The sequence below is a fragment of the Lineus longissimus genome, chromosome 13, assembly GCF_910592395.1.
Source record: "Lineus longissimus chromosome 13, tnLinLong1.2, whole genome shotgun sequence".
In the NCBI taxonomy this organism is placed as follows: Eukaryota; Metazoa; Nemertea; class Pilidiophora; order Heteronemertea; family Lineidae; genus Lineus; species Lineus longissimus.
The window spans coordinates 5,056,615-5,082,010 of NC_088320.1; the positions used below are offsets into that span (position 1 = coordinate 5,056,615).

The window sequence follows — 25,396 nt, forward strand, 5'->3', positions numbered from 1 at the left end:
ATGGCGCTGCAGTCGCTATTTGCGGAGGCCGGTTGATTCAAAACCATGGTCACGGTCAAACTTAGTCGCGAATCACCCTCATACTACTTGCATGTTATTGTTGCCGCGAATCACCCCCATACTACTTGCATGTTATTGGTGTCGCTAACACACTGCCTATTCGAATTGAACCTGTCAAATGGCATCGAGAAAGACCATGTGCTTGATGATATAGTTTGAATTGAATATTCTGAACCGGTGTGGAAGTTTGAAATGTCCAAAGATAGCATGTCCGGTGAGCAAAAACTCTGTTATGCGCTTTAATCTCAGTACTGCTGACGTATGGCGTCTCAAGAACTGTCACGCTTTTTCCAGGGGGACATTTTCTACATCTACACCGGTCTTAGACCTATGAAACTAGAGTAATTCATCATCTTTTTCCTAAACTGTCAATCAACTTACCGCTGGTTTGTTTCGAGCCAAGTTGTATTCACTTTCCAGCAACAAGGATGTATGTTGAACCTTATTCTCGTCCGTAAAGTTCATATAAACGTGAAGGCACGGGAATTCAGCAATTTTGGACTTTTCGTACTCCGCGCTGCAGTTGAACGAGGGGGTATAAAGCGTGTGGTTCAACGTGCAGTTAGCTGGCTTGTAGCCGATTACCCTCATAAAAGGTATCAGGATATGAACAATAAGAATAACCAACATAATTAATCCTAGACAAATTATCGTGGAAGAAAATAAATAGATAACTCTCGCCACCACAGTCGTCCCGAAGCGCTGCTTCATTTTTTTGGCCAACGCCATTTTGCATAGATTTAATACCTGATTTGTTCGAAAGGTGTCGTTGCATTCGACGTCACAGTTGAGTGTACTCCTTCATACGTCATACACGAAAGTTTTGGACGTCACAGTTGAGTGTACTCCTTTCATACGTCATACACGAAAGTTTCCGTCAATTTTGACTTTTCCACATTATTTATTATTTTGTTACAATTTCGCTGCCATATACATTTGCATAGATTCTTTGACTCAACGATCGCTTTCGTCCCTTATGACGTCATGAAAGAAATACAGGTATTCCTTTGCTGCGTAATAATACACCTTTTGAACCTCCTTCCAAATGTGGCCATCAGCTGTCAGCGCATTTCAAAGTCGTGTCTGCCGATTCTTTCCCAATGGGGATGTTTTATTTCACCCCCTCCGCCGCCAAATGAAAACTAGCTACGACTCGTTGATAGTTACTCCAGATCATATTAGGCCACGGGTTCCCGCTGGAATGATTCGTTGACCATCAATGCTCCATCACCTGAAATGATAATTATACCAATATCGTTTTTTTCTCTCATCAATTCTTTGAAAATAATTATTGAATACGTACATGTATGTGTATGTTAAAATGATATTTGAGCATTTTTTATGAATCTGTGTACTTCTATGCCCTCGGTACATAGATAATGCTCTGCACAGCATGAAGCAATATTCAACAGCATGAGTGTCAAACATCATCGTGCTTCAGTTATTACACCACGCACATGATTAAAGCTCTTGGTGAAGGTCTTGTCACATGCTGGAGCCGAATACGGAGTAGATTTGTTTAAACATTCAGATATCGTTTAATTCTAAGCAGCTTTCCAGTCAAGCAAGGGTCCCCAAGATATTTGAATGACTCTGATGATAGTAAGGGCTACACGACATCAGTACTCTGTCTGAAGGATTTTTTCTATATTACAGTGACAATAAAACCCCGGTATATGGACATTCTATCCGCGGACATTTCAAACTACTACACCGGTCATGCGCGAAGAGGAGATACACTTGAGGATGTTCTCATAACCTGGCGTTCCATTTACCCATACCTGTCTCCAATATGCCAAACAGAATATGAATATTGATATAAGGATGAAGTAGGTTAAGTGCTGTCAGGGAGCATGATGATACTTTATAAGAATACGTTGAGATTAATTGCATGTCGTCGAGATGAAATGAGTATACGTGTAAACAGTTATGCTGACAATTTTGGCGGCAGTATCGTCAGCCGCTGATGGTAAGAACTAGTAAAGCTGGTGGAATGCTTCGTAACTTTGGTTGCGATATCTTTTTCTCCCAATAGTAAGAACTAAGCTGGCCATTACCAGCTATTGCGCGCCTAGCCAATTAAGCCAATTAGTGCACCTGCTTAATTGGTCCTGGCAAGCCTAACGGAAAATGCATAGGAAATATCAATAAAGTTGGCTTTTTGGGCGGGGTGTTAAAATAATCCCAACTCCCGACTTCTGACACAATTCTATATATGTCTAGGTATTTACTGGCAAAATTTGGAGTGATTTGGATGGCAATTCGATGGGTCCATCTATAGGCTGAAAATTTTGGTAAATCTGTAATGCTTCACTCGTAGCCCGTAGTGTAAATTCCTGAGAAATTGGGTTTTGGGGGCTTTTCTAGCTGCGCTAGCTCCGAAACTATACATTTGATACAAAACTCCCGACTTCAGACGTGATTGATATAACTCTTAGGATTATATTCCCAAGATTTCAGCTTTATTGGAGAAAAATTCATAGTGTCCATAGGGGGGCTGAAAATTGGAGGATTTTCAATTTTTTTCCCAACAAATATGCGAAAAATATTACTTTCCGCCTAGAATTAATCAAAATTTCGCAAACTATCATAAAGTACTTCCTTGCGACAATCATTTGTGTAGCTTTCAAAACTTTTGGCTGATTTGCCCCTTAATTAGCAAAAACCAAACATTTTAGTGTTTGCATGCAACAATGCACAGGAGGCTAATTGCCAGATTAATTCACACCTGTCCAATCTCAAACAATAGGAATGATGGAGTCTCCCTCTATTCAAAACAGAGTGTGCTAGGCCTGCCATAGCTGGTAATGCGAAAAACAGCTGGAGATTTTTTTGTTTCACTGTTTATTGCAACAGTAATGGCAAGATATTCAAAATAGGTTTTCTTTACTATTTACAAGCACATGTTATGGTCAACTGTCGTGCTGTAGGCCCGTAGGTAAAATTCGTCGAACATCAGCGTCAGCGGCATGTTGTAAGTGCCGTGTGAAAAGCTCTGAAGCTCAGGATGGTAGGTTGATAATCAACTCAAATAATGCACTGGTGGGGATCCAAAGCTGTCAACAGCAACAGCTGCAATTGCAGCAAAACTTTTCGAGGAAAGATATAGGCCTTCTGCTGGGCATAACATTAGCTTGAATAGTGGGACCAGGCCTGAGGACGTTTATTGAACGGGCAGCAGATGTAATTATATGACAAAGCAATTGGTTTTAGTATCTAACCTGTACAAATATACAGTAAATTGTTAGTAACACAGGGACTGTTAGTCTTCGGTTCGTTTTGGACGGCATCTTACATTAGGCAGGTTTAGCAATGCCACCAAAGAAGTACGAAATACGAAGGTCTGTCGTGTCATCAAGTTCCGTGTTTTATTCATTTACGCGGCATTCGTAGATCATATTTTCTACTTAGTAGTGGGCTTTCTGGGGTTTGCACCGACGACCACAACAGGGCGCCAACCCGTAATGCCGTACCGGTAGTTCACTGACTGGCTAAAAGGGGTGCTGTTTAGTCGGGATTACATTTTGATTCACGAGGAGATCCAATTACGCAATGGACTGCCTCGGGAGTCGGCAATTCTCATGCAGCAAGCCCGATATTCATATTGTTTAACACCTGTTGCCAAATTGCCAATCATATTCTTATCCCTTAATTTAAAAAATGTTCTACATTAATTTACAATATATGCACACATACGTTAGCCTATATACATAATTTCATTTTCATGCGATAGTGCAGCGTATTTCATGGCGAAATTCCAAGTACGTACGAAGATCCAATGTATAATGAAACGGCCAGGGGCCATTGTGCTCACCGTATACATCTTTTAGTAGGCAGGATCATGCTTAGTTTAGAGGTGAATATGGTGAACACAATCAGGCATGAAGACTTTTTTTAGATGTGTATTGATGTCAAGTAATAAGACAGGGCAGTATATATAAGTTTATGATCCAACCAATAATTGTCTATGACATCAACAAGATCAATATCGTGTGATTGCTAAGAGTCCCTGCAATAAAAAATTCATCGAAAAAAAGTCATTAATAAGCGAGATATTGCATGTCCTACTTTTTCAGTTTTGACTCCCTGGTGGCCAAATCAAGAATCAGATCAGGCCAAAATTCGGTGTCAGAGATTATCTGATGTAGGGGGTTACATGTACCAACTTTCAAGTTCATAGCTTCAGCAGTTAAGAAACGTGCCATAGTTACACTCTAATGGCCAATTTACGCCATTTGACCTCTGTGACCTAGAAAAGGAGGTCAAATCCAAAAATCGTAGGACATGTGGTGTATCCTTGCTAGAAGTCCCTGCCATAAAAATTTTATCGAAAACAATTCACTCAAATAAGCAAGATATTGCACTTCTTCCTTCTTCCATTATGGCCCCCTGGTGGCCGAATAAAGAATCAGATCAGGCCAAAATTCGGCATCAAAGGTTATTTGATGTAGGGGGTTATATGCACCAAGTTTCAAGTTCATAGCTTTACTGGTTAAGAAACGTGCCATAGTTTACACTCTAACGGCCAATTTACGCCATATGACCTCTGTGACCTTGAAAAGTAGGTCAAATTGAAAACCCGTAAGACATGTGATGTATTCTTCCTAAGAGTACCTACCATAAAAATTTTATCGAAAACAAGTCACTTATAAGCGAGATATCACACTTTTTAGATATCCACTTTTGGCCCCCTGGTGGCAAAGTTGAGAATCAGATCAAACTGAAATTCAGCACCAGAGGCTATGTGATATAGGGGGTTATATGTACCAAGTTTCAAGTTCATAGCTTTAGTGGTTAAGAAACGTGCCATAGTTTACACTCTAACGGCCAATTTACGCCATATGACCTCTGTGACCTTGAAAAGTAGGTCAAATTGAAAACCCGTAAGATATGTGATGTATTCTTCCTAAGAGTACCTACCATAAAAATTTTATCGAAAACGAGTCACTTATAAGCGAGATATCACACTTTTTAGATATCCACTTTTGGCCCCCTGGTGGCAAAGTGGAGAATCAGATCAAACCAAAATTCAGCACCAGAGGCTATGTGATATAGGGGGTTATATGTACCAAGTTTCAAGTTCATAGCTTTAGTGGTTAAGAAACGTGCCATAGTTTACACTCTAATGGCCAATTTACGCCATATGACCTCTGTGACCTTGAAAACAAGGTCAAATTAAAAACCCGTATAATATAAAATGTATATTTGCTATGAGTACCTACAACAAAAGTTTTATCGAAAACAAGTCACTAATAAGCGAGATATCACACTTTTTAGATATCGACATTTGGCCCCCTGGTGGCCAAACAGAGAATCAGATCGGACCGAAAATCAGTGTCAGAGGTCAGCTGACCTGGGGCATTCTGTGTACAAAGTTTCAAGTTCATAGCCCTAGCAGTTAAGAAACGTGCCACTGTTAGGATACGACGACGACGACGACGACGACGACGACGACGACGACGACGACGACGACGGACACAGCGCTATCGTATAGACTCCCCTTACGGTGAGCCAAAAACAAGCTACTGTGACGTTGGGTCTAAGCCACGGTTGAAGGGCGTCCCCAGGTAATATGGAAATTCGTCCCGATATCGGCTGAGTTATGGCATAGTGCGGCCAAGACGGCCGATGTTGGGCGGATAACTGGCTGAATTATGGCGGCTGAATTATGACATAGTGCGGCCAAGACGGCCGATGTTGGGCGGATATCGGCTGAATTATGGCATAGTGCGGTCAAGACGGCCGATGTTGGGCCGATATCGGCTGAATTATGGCATAGTGCGGCCAAGACGGCCGATGTTGGGCGGATATCGGCTGAATTTCTGCACTTTCCCTCCAGATTTCACTCAAAGGTGCCGGCATTTAGCCAGTATCGTGCCAGTATCGGCAGGAATATGTTTCTTTGCCAGAATCCAGCCGAACTGTCTTCTCTGTGGCCACGTGGAGGTGTCTCAACCTCAGTAAGGCCAAGTCACAATGATAGTCAGATGGAACAAAATAATGTCGGGAAGGTGGGAGACAGAGTTGCCAATAAGCACAAAAATCTTTCACATTTTTCCTAAGGGTGGAGACAAGGTCCACCCTGTAGAAACATGGTGCACTACGTTCTTGATCAAACAAAGTACGCATAGTGAAGAGGCATGGGACATCCAGCAATGACTTGGTACACTCTCTGGCAACATGGTGAGCTATAAAAATGGGAGGGCACATCCAGAAGAGATATGGTTCACTACTGTCTCATTGGCCGAAAGTTATTTAAGCAGGTAACACTGAGGTAACAATATAGAGCGACGGTAAAATACACAGGCCCGTTGTGTCGGAAAACACTAATGTCCTCGTTTTTCGCTTTCGCTCCAGTGTCTTTGAACAGGGTGACAAGTTCATGTACTACAGGGTGGCCCAGAATCATTTTACCTAACAAAATGGATACAAAATAGAATTCTATTGTGCAAGGGAAAACCTTTCTGGGCCACCCTGTAGAGTTTCGTGAGTTTCCTCATCAGCCTCAGGCAGGCGTAAATTAAGAAAATTGAGTTTTCTACTATAAGTATAAAAGCGATCAATATAAACTGTATTTACCCCAATGACTACTGTACTTACGCCGAATCACCATACTGCGTATATTATTTCATCAGATCTTTTGTAGCAGCAGTTCAGCCGATATCCACCCAATAACTAACTATCCACTCTCTCATTTAGCAACCATCAACACGTATCATGCGTACATTGCCACCATGAATAACCAGCCAATGATTTGTGTACGACATCTGTTGCCTTCTGAAGGCCTACAAGGAATAATAGCATCTATGGACCGCGACTCCAACATCTGGACGGGGTATGCGCGTGCGCATGCTGCATCATGAATGAAGCTAATCATAAGCGAACCAACCCAACAATGTTCTTCATCTCGACACACAATTCTCTGAGATCGCACCGGAGCTGGCCATGGGGTGGTGGTGAAAAAACCTTCCTGAGACTTTCAAGGGTCTACGACACTATAGACGTTGGACGTTCTCCTACATACTGCGGCCTGTTTAATAAAAACATTATTGTAACCATGGGTCAGGAAAATAGAAATGCGAACGCCGTAGGGCTTACTTGGTTCTCAGCGACTACCACCAACCAAACCAATGCAAATATCCTTTAAAAACTAGCCACAATTGCTTACAGGAAGAGACATACATGTATGTGAATTAATTGCTCTCAACGATGTGTTTCTGGCTACAGAATCTTAGCAAGTGCTCTCTGAGAGTACAAGAGGAACACACTACTTTCAACTAGAGTACCCCGCATCGTGTACAGGGTGTAAAGAAATACTTTTGTTACTTTTCTATTTGAACAACTTTTGTCTTGTGTAGCCTGACAAAAAAATCTCATCATGAAATAGAAGCTGTAGAGGAATATGCTAACCAAGGGGCAGACAGGCCTGCTTTCCGTTTTTTCTTGTTTATTATCACGTCTCGCATAATCTCTGTAGTCGTAATTATGTACATGGCACACCATTGATTTCCCCATCAAACTATTAGCAATGACGTCTAATGGTTAGAACACTGACGATGGGTCCTCTGTGACAAATTTACATTACGTTATGGGCAGTGGTAGGTATAACTTTCATTTGGTGGTATCCCAACGGGGCAACAAATGATGAAAAAACGTCTACATTGGAGCATAACGCACATTATCATCATATCACGGTTTTGAATATTAGATGGTTCAAGGGGACCAAATCATCCCTTGGGCTCTCATTTATGCAGCGGTCAATTTCAATCCTGGGTCCCCTGGCCAGGCGTTCGACACGCAATCGACACATGAATTTTTTTCTCGAGCCAGGATTCAAACTTGAAATTAAATCGCCTGGGCTCACCACATACTTGGTAGAGTGTAGCCTATATCAAGTGACTATATCTCATTTTGAGCTCAAACCACCCATCAGCAACTTTCGTGCATGTGTCCTTATTTTTACTCGGAAATGGTCGGTGAAACTGCACGGCTGTACGAAGGCTACCGACATTGCTGGCGGATTGGAATTTGCAAGAGCAAAAAAAAGATGAAAAACCAGAAAAAGTTGTACAATAATGTATGGACCCCTTCCTGACTGACACACTTACGCTTGATGGTTGGTGCAGACTTTAATTTGTTTGATGCCATTCATGATATTAGTTTAACATTGAGGTCACTAACAGGCCCATTATTTAATGATAGCCACTAAAACAATTGACATACAAATATGGCGAATCTATAGTAAATAATATCAGGAATTTATCGGTAATTAGGCTTCTGATTAATCCACAGAAGGCGTCTAGCACGTGAAGGATGATTCATTTAGCTACCGGTATTGTACCAATTGGTGGACGCTGTTTTCTCTGCAACATTTGTACATGTATTATGTAATTTTATCCCCAAAATGAGTACGGATCTGTAACCGCGGCCATTTTTTGTAGATTTTTACTGCGCGATTGCAGTATATAATGTACAGTGACTAATACAGCATGGAAGCTAATACTGGCAAAGAGAAGATGCTTGGATATCATGTCTGCTTTGGATAATGGGACCCACGGAGACTGTCCTGCTCAATAATTTAAGGTAGAAACTCCTAAATTGGTTACGTTCTCAGAAACCACTCATGCCAACTGAAATTAACTTAATTGTTGCTACTGATTTCAATCAAAAATGCAACATGTTCCATTTGATGATCGGATTTTATTTCTGTTATTCAATTAACACAGAATCAGAATAATCTTAATTCAGTTTGTAGTTTTGTTGATAAAAATGGACATAAAATGTCATTTAAACTAAATCTAATCGTTCTCCTAGGGGCCGTATATTTTGCACGTACGCATAATTAAAATACCCGTCCCCCTTTGCACGCATAAAAAGATAGCGATGATAAAGTACAGTCTGCATACTTGGTACTTCGTCGTTCGTAGGCCTTAGGGCCTGTCTATTGTCAGGGGTTCGCAGTCCATCCCAACAATGTGTTGGCTAATGGAGATCATATATATATTTTATCTATCTCTCCTCATTGCTCTTTCAATATTTTATTCCGTTTTGCACTAATTGTATCAATGCTGCGGCAGAGGACGCACTGGGTTGCATATATCACTCTAGACTCCCGAAGCAGTCCATTCGTTGTCCTAAACATAGTCTTCCGCGGGAGAGATAGGACCGATCCTCTGCGGAGTGTAATAACATTCACGAGGCAGGGGTCATCATGGTCACCGACAAGACTTTGCCGTGGAGGAAGAGTGACCGACTTTTCGGTACCTTTGAAAAACCTTTTTTCACAAGCTGAATATTACCAATCAGTGTTTTCAGAAAGCCGGTGTGTTGAAGTAAATATTTTTTTATCAAAATGTAAAATGTTTTCCTTACTTGTTTTATTCGGCAATAACTTCGTTTAAAATCAATGATTGTTCTTCAAAGTTAAAGAAAAAGAGACTTGATGCTCTCCCCAATGCTACACTCCCCAATGCATACTGACTATTTCAAATATGACTGACTTCTGCCAGTGCTATTTTTGGGTTGATGTTTTATTCTACAACGAATTGGAAGTGGTAGATCTCTTAACCTTAGACTGTCCCCACGGGAGTCTAATGGCAGCAAGTATGGTTGAGGCAACTAAAAATAAAGGTAGCCAAGAATGATTTATTCATTCGTCTTGTAAAGGTTCCCCAGTCGAATGTCAGTAGAAACGAACCAACTTCTTTAAGTTGAGGCACTGTGAATATACATTTCGGAAAAAATCTCTTCGCTTAAAAATCCATTTGTCTTAAAAGGTTAAAGATAAAGAGACCTTAAGAAGCCCCCAGTGCATATCGACATGAAGGCAATCAGCGCGGCTTCACAAACGCAAAGGTTGCGTCGACTTTAATTGGCGCGAGAGGAGGACTCGTTGGATGCACCACGTGATTGTACAGTTGTAATAAGAAAACGAGACATGTTCATGATGAGAATATATAAATGATGATCTAGTAAGTACGTTTGCTGAATGGAAAAAATGGAAATACAGGATGCATTTCTGACTGTGCTTTATATGAGGCAACATCCTAAAAGTATTAACCGAACATTTAAAAAGGGTTACTGGTATATCCATTTGAGAACGCATACCAGTACATGTACTACATCAACAGTATGTCAATTAGAATCGACTAAAAAGAAACCAGCCATGATTCTGACAAAACGAAAATTTGAAATAACGAATACAGACGAAGAACAATGAATATGATATAAGAAAGAAAAAAAACACTCACCTGACTGTTCTTACCAAAGTCGTAAGCGTTTACCTCTATTCCTTGGAGTGGGCCAAATAAGACACTATCCCATACTACGAACCGAAAGAGTTAAACTTTATCTGATGAAACAGACATGGAAAAATGAGGCACTTACCACTACTAGCCACCTCGCAGCCTCAAGATGGATCCCCAGTAGCAGACGATGATTGCAATTGATCTGTTACCAGTCGACGTAACAATATGAATACTCTTGTTTCACGGTCGTCAGACCGTTTCATAATAGGGAGCTTTCGCAAAGCGCCCGAAACGCCACTGCGAACATTACGTTTACAGGCCCCTAAGAACCAAATTCGAACAATTCAGGTCCTCCCAAGATTGGGCCTATTGTTCCGTGAGCAGATAGTCGAGCTTTACAATGAGGTATCAGCTCTCGGACAATGGGCGGGTTAGATCAAATGATGGACAGCGCGCGATATGACCAACACTGGTCAAACTAAATGGTTATAAACTCGTTATTTTTTTGGTCAATTTTAAATTAGAAAATAAAGCTATTTGTTAGAAAAATACATTTGTAGGCGAACTGTTGTACCCTTTTTTCTTTCGTGACTGGACGATCACACAACTGATTTGCTTATCGGAGGATTATAAGACAAAATCTTGATAATTCGGTACGCTCCAAAAGGCGTTTTCGAGCTGTACGAATGGTTTTATCTTCAAGGGGCAGTAAACGTAATGGAGTGTAATGTAACTTTGAAAAGCATCAGATACTGCTTGATCTCGGTCGGGAATACGATATCCATTTCTACATATCTGTTAAGGGAAAGGGAACGAGTACCATTCTCGGTGAATTGGTTCTCGGAACGGGATAGCAAAACCTCACTATTATGATGATGATAATCGTTTGGGGATGCAGTGAAAAATCACACTTTACCTTTTATTTACTTTCCAACCCGTCCTCGTAAGTACAAAATCCGATGGTCATCATCTCTGGGTCGACGATCAGTGCGTATCCACAGCAATGCCAACATACGTTCAAAAACTGTTCCTTCCCAAGTATGAAAATAATCCAAGGGGATCCTGCGTTCTTCTCTGATCGGGCCAGAGTGAGTCCATATGCAGTGGGCAGTATCCTGCAGGCAGTTGAATGTCGGGACCTTTCGCCCCATTCCGGACCCAACTCCCGGATGGAGCAATACAGCAACCCCGAAATTAGGTTACGTTCATCGGCATGAATAATCTAGTACACTCCGTGGTTAACCCTGAACAAGATTGCTTTTAATGACCACAGAGTACCGTGCAGTGTACGATTTTTAATGGCTGTAATAAGCGAAATTACCATTCACTCTGGTTTCAAAAAAGTCTTTGGGGAAAGCACATTTTTTTGATGGGGAAGGGGCAAGAATTCTATACATGTATATTCGGACCCGAGCTTTGAGTCTAGGTATGGCATCCGCACAAGTTGTATGCTAAATCACGAAATATACCACCAGAGCAGCACTGCTTCTAACGATCACCAGCAAATCATATATTTTCACTGCATCAGGAAAGAAATTCCATTGGCAGCGCTTTTCAATATCACAGCGCTGTCTAATGTGGCTAAAAGGGCTTTACTTCAGGAGATAAAAGGAGGGGGGGGGGGGGCTGGAAGGGGGCCTGAGGAACGAAACTAGTCCATACTTTTTCAATTTTATCACAGAACTTTGGACAAGTTCTGCTTGATCAGCGAAACAAAATCAAACTCTGCATATATATACTAGTGTTTAGGACTAGAGAAGATTTATATAGGGATGTGACTGCCATGCCATCTGTCAGAGGCCGCACTTGGCAGCATTCTGATCAACGAGCCATCCATACTCATTGGGCGACCCGCGTGGTCAGATCATCACCAACACAGATGCCAGGGTCGCAATGATGAATGAGGGGTGGTCAGATTCTGACATCGCAACATTCGGATCTGAGGACTAAATGTATCAAAACTAACACCAAGGGAGACATCGGGAGACCCGCGTGGTAAGATCATCGCCACAGTAGTGGTCAGAGTCTCAATAATGAATGCGGGGTGGTCAGATTACTGAAATCGAAGCCGGGTATTCTACATCTCGGTTAACTTTCTTAAGTTGCAGTCCCTCATGTCCTGGCCAAACTCGATCAGGTGAAGAAAGCAACTCCGTCTTCTCCTGTCGCTAATTATCTTGTTCACAACATTTGAAAATTGACGCCTGTGTAGCAGTCTTAAATGTCCGCCTTCTAAAAGTATCCGCTCCAATTGTTTAGAGATTCGTAACCTTTATCTCAGAGACAATTAAAAAGCGACTAATAAAATCCTTGATTCCCGGACTATCTGTTTCTAAAACTAACTAATACTTGTTTGGCGCATGATGTCCGTCCTTTCATCGACTCTGCCCAAAACAACACGCAAAATACACGCGGTAGGTACATGTATCATGATCTTCTAATGAGTTTAATCTCTCCGACTTATATACAATCCGCAAACACGCGGACTGTTTTACCAATGGATGTCACGATATGGTGTCCCCGTACAGAGACATCGCCTCCTCCTCGAGAGCGTGGTTCAACATTCTTAAACGACCATTCTGAAAATCCGTTGGTTCTAAACACTGACCTCCCTAAGGAGCAAGAACCATTTCGCTCGCACTGGACCGTCACCTCATCGCGGTCTGTAGCTGAAACATCACACACGTACTCAATGGGTTCACTTCTGGTGATGTGGACGAGTTGATTCTCTTTCAGCTCATAGACATCGATGCCTCGGTTCCATACAGTTACAAAGACGAACCTGCCACAACATGCTATTTGTCCAGACCTTTCTTTGACTTTCTGTGAGAGGACAACGGATCCATCTTGACCGAACACCTTCACCATTTCCCCGTCCATGATAACGCATTTATGGCGTTCCATGACGTCAAATGACAACATATACATACGCTCGATGACATCTAGGTAAGTGGTTGATTTTATATTGCTTGTTTCAGAATCAAATATACTAACAGAACAGTTGCTACCAAACGGCACACACAGGACCGCCAGATTACCATCAGGAGTTGCAGCAATATGCCGCAGGTCCGTTATGTATCGAGTTATCGTATGTTTGGGTTTATCAGGGAACTCGAAGATGTCGATTTGGTATGGTGAACCAGCGGAAGCGTTTACGGTGTAAGTGACGGCAAACTTGCTTCCGAGATTTGCAATGCTTACAATGTCGGAGTTGTAGGTCTTTTCAAATACCAATTGACACTGCCCAATATCCCGCTGGCGAGGTTTCCCATATGGTATTTCGTTTAGCTCCCCATCAAGGTCGGTCTTATTAACAGTCACGGTGCCTATGGCGCCTCCTTTTAATGCCTCATTTGGCGCTCCAGGTGCCGGTTTCTCGTGAAAATGATCACCAACTCTAACAGCTCCCACTAGTTCAAGGTTTTCTACATCAGTGCCATCTCCAGTGTAGTTAACCAAACCACCGACACCTCTCTCCGATAGAGGGCTCTCAGCGTAACATGTCGGACAATGAATGATCGCACTTTCGGGGTTTGATTTTGCGAGATGGTTTGAAAGGCACCTTGGGCAGAAGATGTGCTTGCATACACTCAGCATCTTCACCACGGGAAAAGACTCCAAACATATCGGACAGGTTTGGCTGACGCTGGCTATCTTGGACGCCATCTTGCTAATTATCTGGCAAAAAAAACCGATGAGATTTTAAGTATTTCACAAGAGTACATGAAGAAAGAATGCCTATTCTTTTCTCAAACCCCGTTGCTCAGGAAAGAGTTATGTGTAAAAAGTTGATTCCTAGATTTACTATTATGATGTACTAGAGGGCACGGTGACTGAGTGAAGCCCAAAGCGTATAGGCCTACTTTGTACTCTTTTGATTATATAAAATTCGCTGAACAACCCCTTTCCTTTCAAAATCACTTAATACGCGAGTTTTGTTTACATTAGCAACGACATGTCTTACTCAAAACAAATATTTTAAACTCTCACTAGCACAAAAGTGAAATATGTCTCTCGTATCAATGCAACTGTCGTTCACCGTGACACAGCACTTGAACCAGTATTTGCATTGGTTTTGAAAGAAGTACGCCGTTCGTAACCACTGGTGCTCCAGAGAGGGTTGATTAGATCACACACAAGATCTTTTACGAAATTGAAAAAAGATGTTTGTTCTGTTGGTGGAATTTTCATTTCTTACCTTTCATTTCAGAATGTTGACGGCACGGCGTCGAGTAATTTCGTTGCCAACTCGAACAGACAAAGTTCAGAGGGAAGCTTCGAAAATACCAACATACGCCACTGTGTAAGACCTAGCTAGCGATATAAAGTCCTATCTGCCTGAAGATCAATGCGTAATTGGTCTACAAGTCGGCCTTTCCCGAGTTTAAGCAAGAAAGTGAAAGTCGTTCGTTGAAGAGATTGATCGAATGATCTGTACTCTGTACTCGTGCTTATCAAAATAATGTTTATTACAAATATCATTATCACAAGTGACGCCTCAGTGGAGTTCATGTATCGATCGTACTGGCATTTCAACATCCATTTGCTTTAAGAGTGTCCCAGTCGTTGTTTGTGAGCGCGTGTATTTTTGAATATATGTACAGTACAACCTCTCTGTACATTGTATTTAGAAAATATCAGATTTTAGATTTGAACGAGCGGCGTGGTAGGCCTTTAACTGCTACAATAATAGACGCTGGAATTGAAGGACAATCTCCACCTCCCAATTCGAGACTACTTGAAATCTTCTGGTTCCGCAACGTTGTGCGGTTACCATATGACACCAATTGTTGTTGATTCTGGGTTTTTTCTTCTCTGAAGTTGCTTCCTTGGTGATTTCTACATGTGAAAGTCCGCACTCATTGTTTTCCATCAGAAAAAAACCATGCCAATTGCAACAACACAATAACAACAACAACAACAACAACGACGACGACAACAACAACGACAACAACTATATGCAGTGGGCAGTATCCCGCAGGCAGTGGAATGTCGGGACCTTTCGCCCCATTCCGGACCCAACTCCCGGATGGAGCAATACAGCAACCCCGAAATTAGGTTACGTTCATCGGCATGAATAATCTAGTACACTCCGTGGAACTGAACAAGATTGCTTTTAATGACCACCGAGTACAGTGCAGTGTACGATTTTTAATGGCTGTAATAAGCGAAATTACCATTCACTCTGGTTTCAAAAAAGTCTTTGGGAAAGTACATTTTTTTTGATGGGGAAGGGGCAAGAATTCTATACATGTATATTCAGACCCGAGCTTTGAGTCGAGGTATGGCATCCGCACAAGTTGTATGCTAAATCACGAAATATACCACCAGAGCAGCACTGCTTCTAACGATCACCAGCAAATCATATATTTTTCACTGCATTAGGAAATAAATTCCATTGGCAGCGCCGTTCAATATCACAGCGCTGTCTAATCGGGCTAAAAGGGCTTTACTTCGGGAGATAAAAGGGGAGGTGGCTGGAAGGGGGCCTGAGGAACGAAACTAGTCCATACTTTTTCAATTTTATCACAGAACTTTGGACAAGTTCTGCTTGATCAGCGAAACAAAATCAAACTCTGCATATATATACTAGTGTTTAGGACTAGAGAAGATTTATATAGGGATGTGACTGCCATGCCATCTGTCAGAGGCTGCAGTTGGCAGCATTCTGATCAACGAGCTATCCTTACTCATTGGGCGACCCGCGTGGTCAGATCATCACCAAAACAGATGCCAGGGTCGCAATGATGAATGAGTGGTGGTCAGATTCTGACATCGCAACATTCGGATCAGAGGACTAAATGTATCAAAACTAACACCAAGGGAGACATCGGGAGACCCGCGTGGTAAGATCATCGCCACAGTAGTGGTCAGAGTCTCAATAATGAATGCGGGGTGGTCAGATTACTAAAATCGAAGCCGGGTATCCTACATCTCGGTTAACTTTCTTAAGTTGCTGTCCCTCATGTCCTGGCCAAACTCGATCGGATGAAGAAAACAACTCCGTCTTTTCCTGTCGCTAATTATCTTGTTCACAACATTTGAAAATTGACGCCTGTGTAGCAGTCTTATATATCCGCCTTCTAAAAGTATCCGCTCCAATTGTTTAGCGATTCGTAACCTTTATCTCAGAGATAATTAAAAAGCGACTAATAAAATCCTTGATTCCCGGACTATCTGTTTCTAAAACTAACTAATACTTGTTTGGCGCATGATGTCCGTCCTTTCATCGACTCTGCCCAAAACAACACGCAAAATACACGCGGTAGGTACATGTATCATGATCTTCTAATGAGTTTAATCTCTCCGACTTATATACAATCCGCAAACACGCGGACTGTTTTACCAATGGATGTCACGATATGGTGTCCCCGTACAGAGACATCGCCTCCTCCTCGAGAGCGTGGTTCAACATTCTTAAACGACCATTCTGAAAATCCGTTGGTTTTAAACACTGACCTCCCTAAGGAGCAAGAACCATTTCGCTCGCACTGGACCGTCACCTCATCGCGGTCTGTAGCTGAAACATCACACACGTACTCAATGGGTTCACTTCTGGTGATGTGGACGAGTTGATTCTCTTTCAGCTCATAGACATCGATGCCTCGGTTCCATACAGTTACAAAGACAAACCTGCCACAACATGCTATTTGTCCAGACCTTTCTTTGACCTTCTGTGAGAGGACAACGGATCCATCTTGACCGAACACCTTCACCATTTCCCCGTCCATGATAACGCATTTATGGCGTTCCATGACGTCAAATGACAACATATACATACGCTCGATGACATCTAGGTAAGTGGTTGATTTTATATTGCTTGTTTCAGAATCAAATATACTAACAGAACAGTTGCTACCAAACGGCACACACAGGACCGCCAGATTACCATCAGGAGTTGCAGCAATATGCCTCAGGTCCGTTATGTCTCGAGTTATCGTATGTTTGGGTTTATCAGGGAACTCGAAGATGTCGATTTGGTATGGTGAACCAGCGGAAGCGTTTACGGTGTAAGTGACGGCAAAGTTGCTTCCGAGATTTGCAATGCTTACAATGTCGGAGTTGTAGGTCTTTTCAAATACCAATTGACACTGCCCAATATCCCGCTGGCGAGGTTTCCCATATGGTATTTCGTTTAGCTCCCCATCAAGGTCGGTCTTATTAACAGTCACGGTGCCTATGGCGCCTCCTTTTAATGCCTCATTTGGAGCTCCAGGTGCCGGTTTCTCGTGAAAATGATCACCAACTCTAACAGCTCCCACTAGTTCAAGGTTTTCTACATCAGTGCCATCTCCAGTGTAGTTAACCAAACCACCGACAACTCTCTCCGATAGAGGGCTCTCAGCGTAACATGTCGGACAATGAATGATCGCATTTTCGGGGTTTGATTTTGCGAGATGGTTTGAAAGGCACCTTGGGCAGAAGATGTGCTTGCATACACTCAGCATCTTCACCACGGGAAAAGACTCCAAACATATCGGACAGGTTTGGCTGACGCTGGCTATCTTGGACGCCATCTTGCTAATTATCTGGCAAAAAAAACCGATGAGATTTTAAGTATTTCACAAGAGTACATGAAGAAAGAATGCCTATTCTTTTCTCAAACCCCGTTGCTCAGGAAAGAGTTATGTGTAAAAAGTTGATTCCTAGATTTACTATTATGATGTACTAGAGGGCACGGTTACTGAGTGAAGCCCAAAGCGTATAGGCCTACTTTGTACTCTTTTGATTATATAAAATTCGCTGAACAACCCCTTTCCTTTCAAAATCACTTAATACGCGAGTTTTGTTTACATTAGCAACGACATGTCTTACTCAAAACAAATATTTTAAACTCTCACTAGCACAAAAGTGAAATATGTCTCTCGTATCAATGCAACTGTCGTTCACCGTGACACAGCACTTGAACCAGTATTTGCATTGGTTTTGAAAGAAGTACGCCGTTCGTAACCACTGGTGCTCCAGAGAGGGTTGATTAGATCACACACAAGATCTTTTACGAAATTGAAAAAAGATGTTTGTTCTGTTGGTGGAATTTTCATTTCTTACCTTTCATTTCAGAATGTTGACGGCACGGCGTCGAGTAATTTCGTTGCCAACTCGAACAGACAAAGTTCAGAAGGAAGCTTCGAAAATACCAACATACGCCACTGTGTAAGACCTAGCTAGCGATATAAAGTCCTATCTGCCTGAAGATCAATGCGTAATTGGTCTACAAGTCGGCCTTTCCCGAGTTTAAGCAAGAAAGTGAAAGTCGTTCGTTGAAGAGATTCGCCGAATGATCTGTACTCGTGCTTATCAAAATAATGTTTATTACAAATATCATTATCACAAGTGACGCCTCAGTGGAGTTCATGTATCGATCGTACTGGCATTTCAACATCCATTTGCTTTTAGAGTGTCCCAGTCGTTGTTTGTGAGCGCGTGTATTTTTGAATATATGTACAGTACAACCTCTCTGTACATTGTATTTAGAAAATATCAGATTTTAGATTTGAACGAGCGGCGTGGTAGGCCTTTAACTGCTACAATAATAGACGCTGGAATTGAAGGACAATCTCCACCTCCCAATTCGAGACTACTTGAAATCTTCTGGTTCCGCAACGTTGTGCGGTTACCATATGACACCAATTGTTGTTGATTCTGGGTTTTTTCTTCTCTGAAGTTGCTTCCTTGGTGATTTCTACATGTGAAAGTCCGCACTCATTGTTTTCCATCAGAAAAAAACCATGCCAATTGCAACAACACAATAACAACAACAACAACAACAACGACGACGACGACAACAACGACAACAACAATTTACAAAGAACTACATTGATATTGTACAACAAAAAATAAGAATATATTTAAAATCTATCAATAGATGAGTAAATGAATAAATAAATAGATCCTCTTTTGCCGATAAATTACAATTTACTCATGTTTGGATGTTAACAAAACAAATATCGTTGGGTAAACATTTCTAGCCAGGTGGTCAGAATACATGTACATAGGCCTACTCTAGTTTCACCGTAAGACCCACGAAATCGAAACATGCCAAGCCAGAACATGACGCCAAGACCATCGGACGAACTTGGTGCTGCCAACCAATTGTTTATCCACACTAAACATGTTAATAGTCATCGATCGACCATGTGCATGATATCAAACTTGGATTAAATAATCTAAAACTGGTTGTGGATTGGTGAAACTGGTACCTCTTGATCATATGTGCTCGTTTCGACGCTTTCAGTGATATCATAGAGCAGAGAAGGGAAAGATGGCACTCGCGCATTGATTCCAAGGGCGTGTCACAACATGTTCTGAGGTCAAAGTATCCATGGCGGCATTGTCCAATACAGAAGTGATGATAACCAAAATTTTACTATTGCATTCTTGCTCATGGTATATGTATTTGAAGATATATTAACTCAGCCTTGACCTTTGTTCCACGTAATTGTTACTTGGATGCATGAAAATGAAATGCCCTTGAAACGAGGTCAAATAAACTTGGAGAAAATAGTTCGGATGGTTTCCACAAATTTGTTGGTCGTTTTTCTGCTTGATTGAAAGTGGATAACAAGTTCAGACCGCAACATTGGTGTATTTCACTTCCGGCATTGCACCTTCTTGTATGATTAAACCGCCAGGGGAGATGCACGATTCGGTCCATTTCTCCTTTGATATTCGGAAACAAAAATTAGGGATCAAATAGAATTATCCGGAATTGTCCATCCGCTCAGAGCTCTATCTTGAAAATGTACAACAAAAGTAAAAATGCGTTGTTTCAAAAATAGTCCGTCTGGAAAGTAGTCCCTACACCAAGTGTGTCACAGTTTCGAGGTCGTGTTGATGTCTCCATCTATCGGCGACGCAACCATCTCATGTAAGAGGGAATGTTGTCCTCCGAGTCAAAGTCCTCTAGCGACATAGTATCGTCGCTATAGGGTGCGTCTACTCTGCGGATAAGAAAACAATAGGGAAGATTTTATTTTTCAGTATTCATTAAAAAGTAGTAACATAGCATATTTTAAGAAGGGCATTGAATCATCGACCTACACATGTTTTTACAACGGAGTCGATCGGAGGACATTTGAGAGAAGCCTCCCACTAGTACAGCCAAGGTGTACTTGTTCATTCACGTGCGTAACCGGATAAAAAACCTGATTAATTTAGTTAAAACTTTTGCCAACGGCGGCGCTGATTCAGTGCCCAAATGAGTATTTTTGTGATGTGATGCCATTGCTCATTTCCCTTTATTGTTCTTTGTTAAAATCCAACTACAGAGTCAAGTTATGAAAGAAATCAAGGTATTCTTCCTATCTTAGCATGTTTCTGGCTCATTAGAGTCACGACACATACAATATGACACCAGCTCAACCGTTCTGATGCGTGATAAAAGAATAAAAAAGGAGGCACTACAAGGCATCACAGCTTAATTAGGATGAACTGTTCAGCTTCGAGCACCATTTTTAAACCAGAGTGCAGTTTAGTTGGCATTTGATGTCTCGTATTTGAAATGCTTTTTTCATGGAAAATCTACCGCCTTATATTAGTTTTGCAGATTGCGTTGTAAAACTCACCAAATATCGACTCCCCGGCATTGTTCCGTCTGTAGGTTGATCGCTTGTTTACGCTTCGCCCAAATCTGTAACGATGAATGTAAACAGCAATTAGTGATGACGATTTCGCATTTTCTGTCTACGTCACAAGTTTTGTGTATCAGGTTCCCTTTACTCTTCTCTTTCTTCTTCTAGCTCTTCTTGTTCCTCTTTCTCTTCTTAAACCTCAAACAAAATTACAAATGTTTACATTTCCCGTTCTTTACTGATCATTTCTTGACGAATGGTTAAGAAATCGTCAGGTTTTTATCTACATAAATAATGTATCTCCTTAAATGAGAAATTTCACTTCAAATATCGATTAGAAAAAAAAGGTCCACTGCCTAGACATATAAAGAAATCGTCAAATCGTCGACTTATTTTTCCTAATTTGCAAAAGTCTTACTCGGATATTTTATTGATTTCCAAAATGAAATGCTAGATCAATCAAACTCTGAAGAAATCGGTCCAGCAGTTTTTGCACATCTGCCCGAATGAACACGGACAATGACCACTGTTTACTTCCACGAGGCTAAATATGATAAAAACATCAGGATGAGTCTGGAGAAAATGGGGACATTTGTTGATAGAACCACCCAATTAGGTACATGTACATGTATGATGGGGAAAAAAGTCAATGCCATTTAGTCTGAACACATATAGGTTTCATGGAAATTAAGCCTCTGTGTTCTCATATTACCGATAGACTCTTGGATGTATTAGAAAAGAATATAAAACCATGGGTTGAATGGTGAGATGAATACCCATTACTTGTGCCAGGCTTCAATTGACAGGAATACAAAGATAGGCCACCTATTCCCTTTCTTGAAAACAGCCAGAAGCCATTAATCCTCTTTGAAAACCGCCTCCCTCTCAACCGCAAGGGGCTGGGCCACCACCGAACCTTTCCATACTTCGGTGACGAGATCTTTACCCCGCGATTCTTTACATCAACTTGCCACCCGCGGGCTGTTTGTGCTATTGTTAGTAACATCTACTATCCGCAGACAATCAACCTTGGCGGAAAATAATGAAAAGTGCCACGCCTATAATAAAGGCTTATAACGCACCAAATGTAACATGTAACATAAGTGAAATAATGTATCCGACGTGGCCTTATCGTTTTAATAATCCGGATAGGCTGATCAAAGCCATTTTCTGGTGAGTGCGGCGTCTTAATGTCCGCGGCCTAATAGAGAGCGACTTCTAATTTGTCTGAGTGGCCATGGGGGTGAGGCAGAAAAAATAGTGTCGGAAATCAAACAGTTTATATGGTGTTTGTAACGGTCGTCTGTCAAAGAAGTTGCCATTTTTGATCGCGCCGGAAGGTTCTAGAATACCAACCGGAAGTCATTATATTATACATGTATGTTTGAGCTTCAGGACTTTGTCAATAGAAAATATAACATTGAAACCAAATATTTCAATCCCCTTCATGTGCCTCGATCTCCTACGTCAATTACACCCCCAGATTTTTTTAAGACGCGCAATTCCCCTTCGATCAGACCCCCAGTCCCCTTGGTCCTCTATTCTCATCGATTAGACACCCTATCCCCCTTTAGGGGCTTCAGTCCCCTTCAACTAGACGCCCGATCCCCATTAGGCGCCTCCATCCCTTCATATAAGATGCAACAATTTGACAGGATTCATCAGCCGATTCACAGTGACACATTGATTAAGACCAACACCTGCAACGCGCCCATTAAATCTTTCTCGATTACCTGATTTGACCAACAGCACCTAGTAGTTTACGTCCGGCAGTTTCGCGTGTTCTGCCGGTGACAGAGTGGCGCGCGTAGGCGATGCGTAAAGATGTGTTTCACAGGCGAAATGATTGGTCGTAATGACGATTATTGGAGCAATTAACGCCACCTGTGAAAATGACTTGGTCAGTTCCTTATTGCCGGCTACGCACCATGATACTAATACCAACAGCAAATTAAATTGTTACGCCGTTTGTAATTACTGGTGGCCCAGGAGAATAGAAATGCAGTTATACACAATGCCGCAGCGCAGTTATCATGCATACGAATTTCCTGAAACATGGTATCAACAGTGTTTATCTGTCTTGACAACAACAATGCTGAAGTGCCATTCAATATGTTAAATTGGGATGGACATTGCTTTGGCAACGCCAACTTATCCGATGGCCATGACGTCATGTTTCGGCTTGACCGTTGTGTCGATTTCGCAGTAATTAATGAAGCGGTTTTATATTGGTAAGACTAGTCTCATATGTATTTTTGCTGAGATTATAGATGCCCTAATTTCCAAAACCATCCAACTGTCAACTACATCCACTTTATACTGCTTAAAATAAAAGGATCAAAAGTATTTTCATTAGAATTTTACCGCAGGCGTATTTTTTCTTGTTTACCGCGAATTAAAAAAGGCGGATCAAGGAACTTTATGTCTGAGGGTGTATTACATGATATCCCGTGTATCACATTCTTCAATCTTGGTAGCACTACAGAGGGAATGATAGCGAAAGTGCGTGGCTATCGAGTTGCTAAAGGAACAAAATGGGAATAAGAGCTGTTGGTTTTTTTGTTGAAAATGGCTTCCAGCTGGATCGTGGGTTCTCCAAACAGTATCGATGGAAAGTCCAAGTTCAACTACAATATAATGCACCAGAACGGAATGTAACTGTGTGCTCACCCTGCAAAGTTTTGAACGAACGGAGTAAGCTTTTAAGACTGTAGTTGAGAGCACTATAAACTGTAGTTGAGAGCACTATAAACTGTAGTTGAGAGCACTATTCGTGTACATGAGTGTTTTGAAGGAAACCTTTATATGGCGTAATTTTAACATTGCATGCACAATGTACACGTAAATTACATGCAATATGTACACGAAGAGCTCAGAATTGAAGCACCGCGGCTCTTCTCATTGGCGTTTCGTCTCAACAACACAAAAACACACATTCATAAAAAATATCCGATGAAGACAATGAAACAGATGACCTGTATCCCACGGGGATCATCGCAATATCAAATGCTTCCATCATGACGAAAGCGGAAATTTGTCTAATGTAACCCCTAGCGATTGGCACATTGCTATCACGATTCCGCAGAATCATAATCAGGTCCCTTTGATTGGACAGGAGTGCAGGAAATTCAACCTCTAAGTGTGGAACATTAATAAACGGCCATAACCCCTGATTGGACAATAAGCAGAATATTCATGAAAAAAGTAAACGATGGAAGACTTGGTTTCCGATCCAAAAAACCAAAGGTATTAAACACTCTAAAACACATTGGTTACATTCATTTTTGTTCCATTTTTATGATTGAGTACCAATGTACAAGTCGCCTTGTTTTGGTCATATCGCGTGCTGTCCATTGTTTGATCAAACCCGCCCATTGTCCGAGAACTGATACCTCATTGTAATGCTCGACGATCTATTCATGGATTTGGGTCACGGAACAATAGGCCCAATCTTGGGAGGACCTCAATTGTTCGAATTTGGTTCTCAGGGGCCTGTAAACGTAATGTTCTAAATGTCCTTAATAGATTAAATCACGAACATTTTGGTGAATGGGTACATTTAAATTTTTGATTGTCAAAGTGAGGAATTAATTCCAATACTTGAATATTCGGTCGCCTCCGAGATGTTACCGCAAATGCTGACGGGGCTGTCCTTTGCGTTTAAATGGGGTCGGTCTAGCCTTAGCAAGCAAGGGCAAATAAGAGTACTAATCTATCGTGGAGACGGGCCCTTGTATTGGCAAGCAAGTATGATATACCGGTACCTTGTACTTGATGAGTACACACAATGAAGTTACGCATACGTACGTCATATGGTAACGGGGTATAGACGCGGTAGGTTTTTGGCAATTTCCCATTCCATGCTGCGAAAAATGACCATAACTCAAAAAGCTCAATGAATTAATCAAGAAATGTCAACAGAACGTGTTCCCGAGGTAAACTTTCCAGAAAGAAACTATCAGAATCTCGGCAGGTGTTAATCTAATCTTGAAATGACCGATGAGGGTTGATGAAGATGGAGAAAAGGTGCGTTTGACACCTCTTATATCATGGTGATGAGGTTAGTCAAAAGTAGTGGTTGGAGAGTAAACGAGCTTTAAAGTTGAAATGTGATTCGAAGGGCGTTGCCTTTGACATTTTCTCACCAACAACCAAACATGATTTGTTGCCCTTTCTGCTGGAGACCTTTGTTTGTAAAACAAAAGCTGCCGACTATACTCGAGCCTTCTTTTGGAGGCAACTGTTTAACAGAACGATCTAAAATTCGAATTCGAGTTCGAACAAACTTGACATTTGCACAAACACACCTGGGCTGACTATGCTAGTAATGTAATAGTTGGAGCAAAAAGCAGGGCAGAATTACCAATACCCAGGTTTTTTCTTTTTGAAATATTAAAAACGTTGGAATAAAAATAATAATCGCTTTGAAATGTTATCCATAACAGCATTATTAGTACTGTTTTCCATTACGTTACGGAACACTTGTGGGCTCAACTTGATATTCAACATGTTTAATGC

General features: G+C 41.5%; 1 protein-coding gene across 1 annotated transcript; it reads right to left on the minus strand.

The window, feature by feature from the left end:
* Nucleotides 1-12,057: 12,057 nt before the first annotated feature.
* Nucleotides 12,058-14,628, minus strand: LOC135498122 (uncharacterized). Its single transcript, XM_064788294.1, has 2 exons — nt 14,506-14,628; nt 12,058-13,985 (listed from the first exon to the last, which is right to left on the minus strand). Exon 2 carries the CDS (start codon nt 13,971-13,973, stop codon nt 12,768-12,770), a length of 1,206 nt encoding a protein of 401 aa, XP_064644364.1. The 5' UTR covers nt 13,974-13,985; nt 14,506-14,628; the 3' UTR covers nt 12,058-12,767.
* Between the last annotated feature and the right edge of the window lie 10,768 nt (nt 14,629-25,396).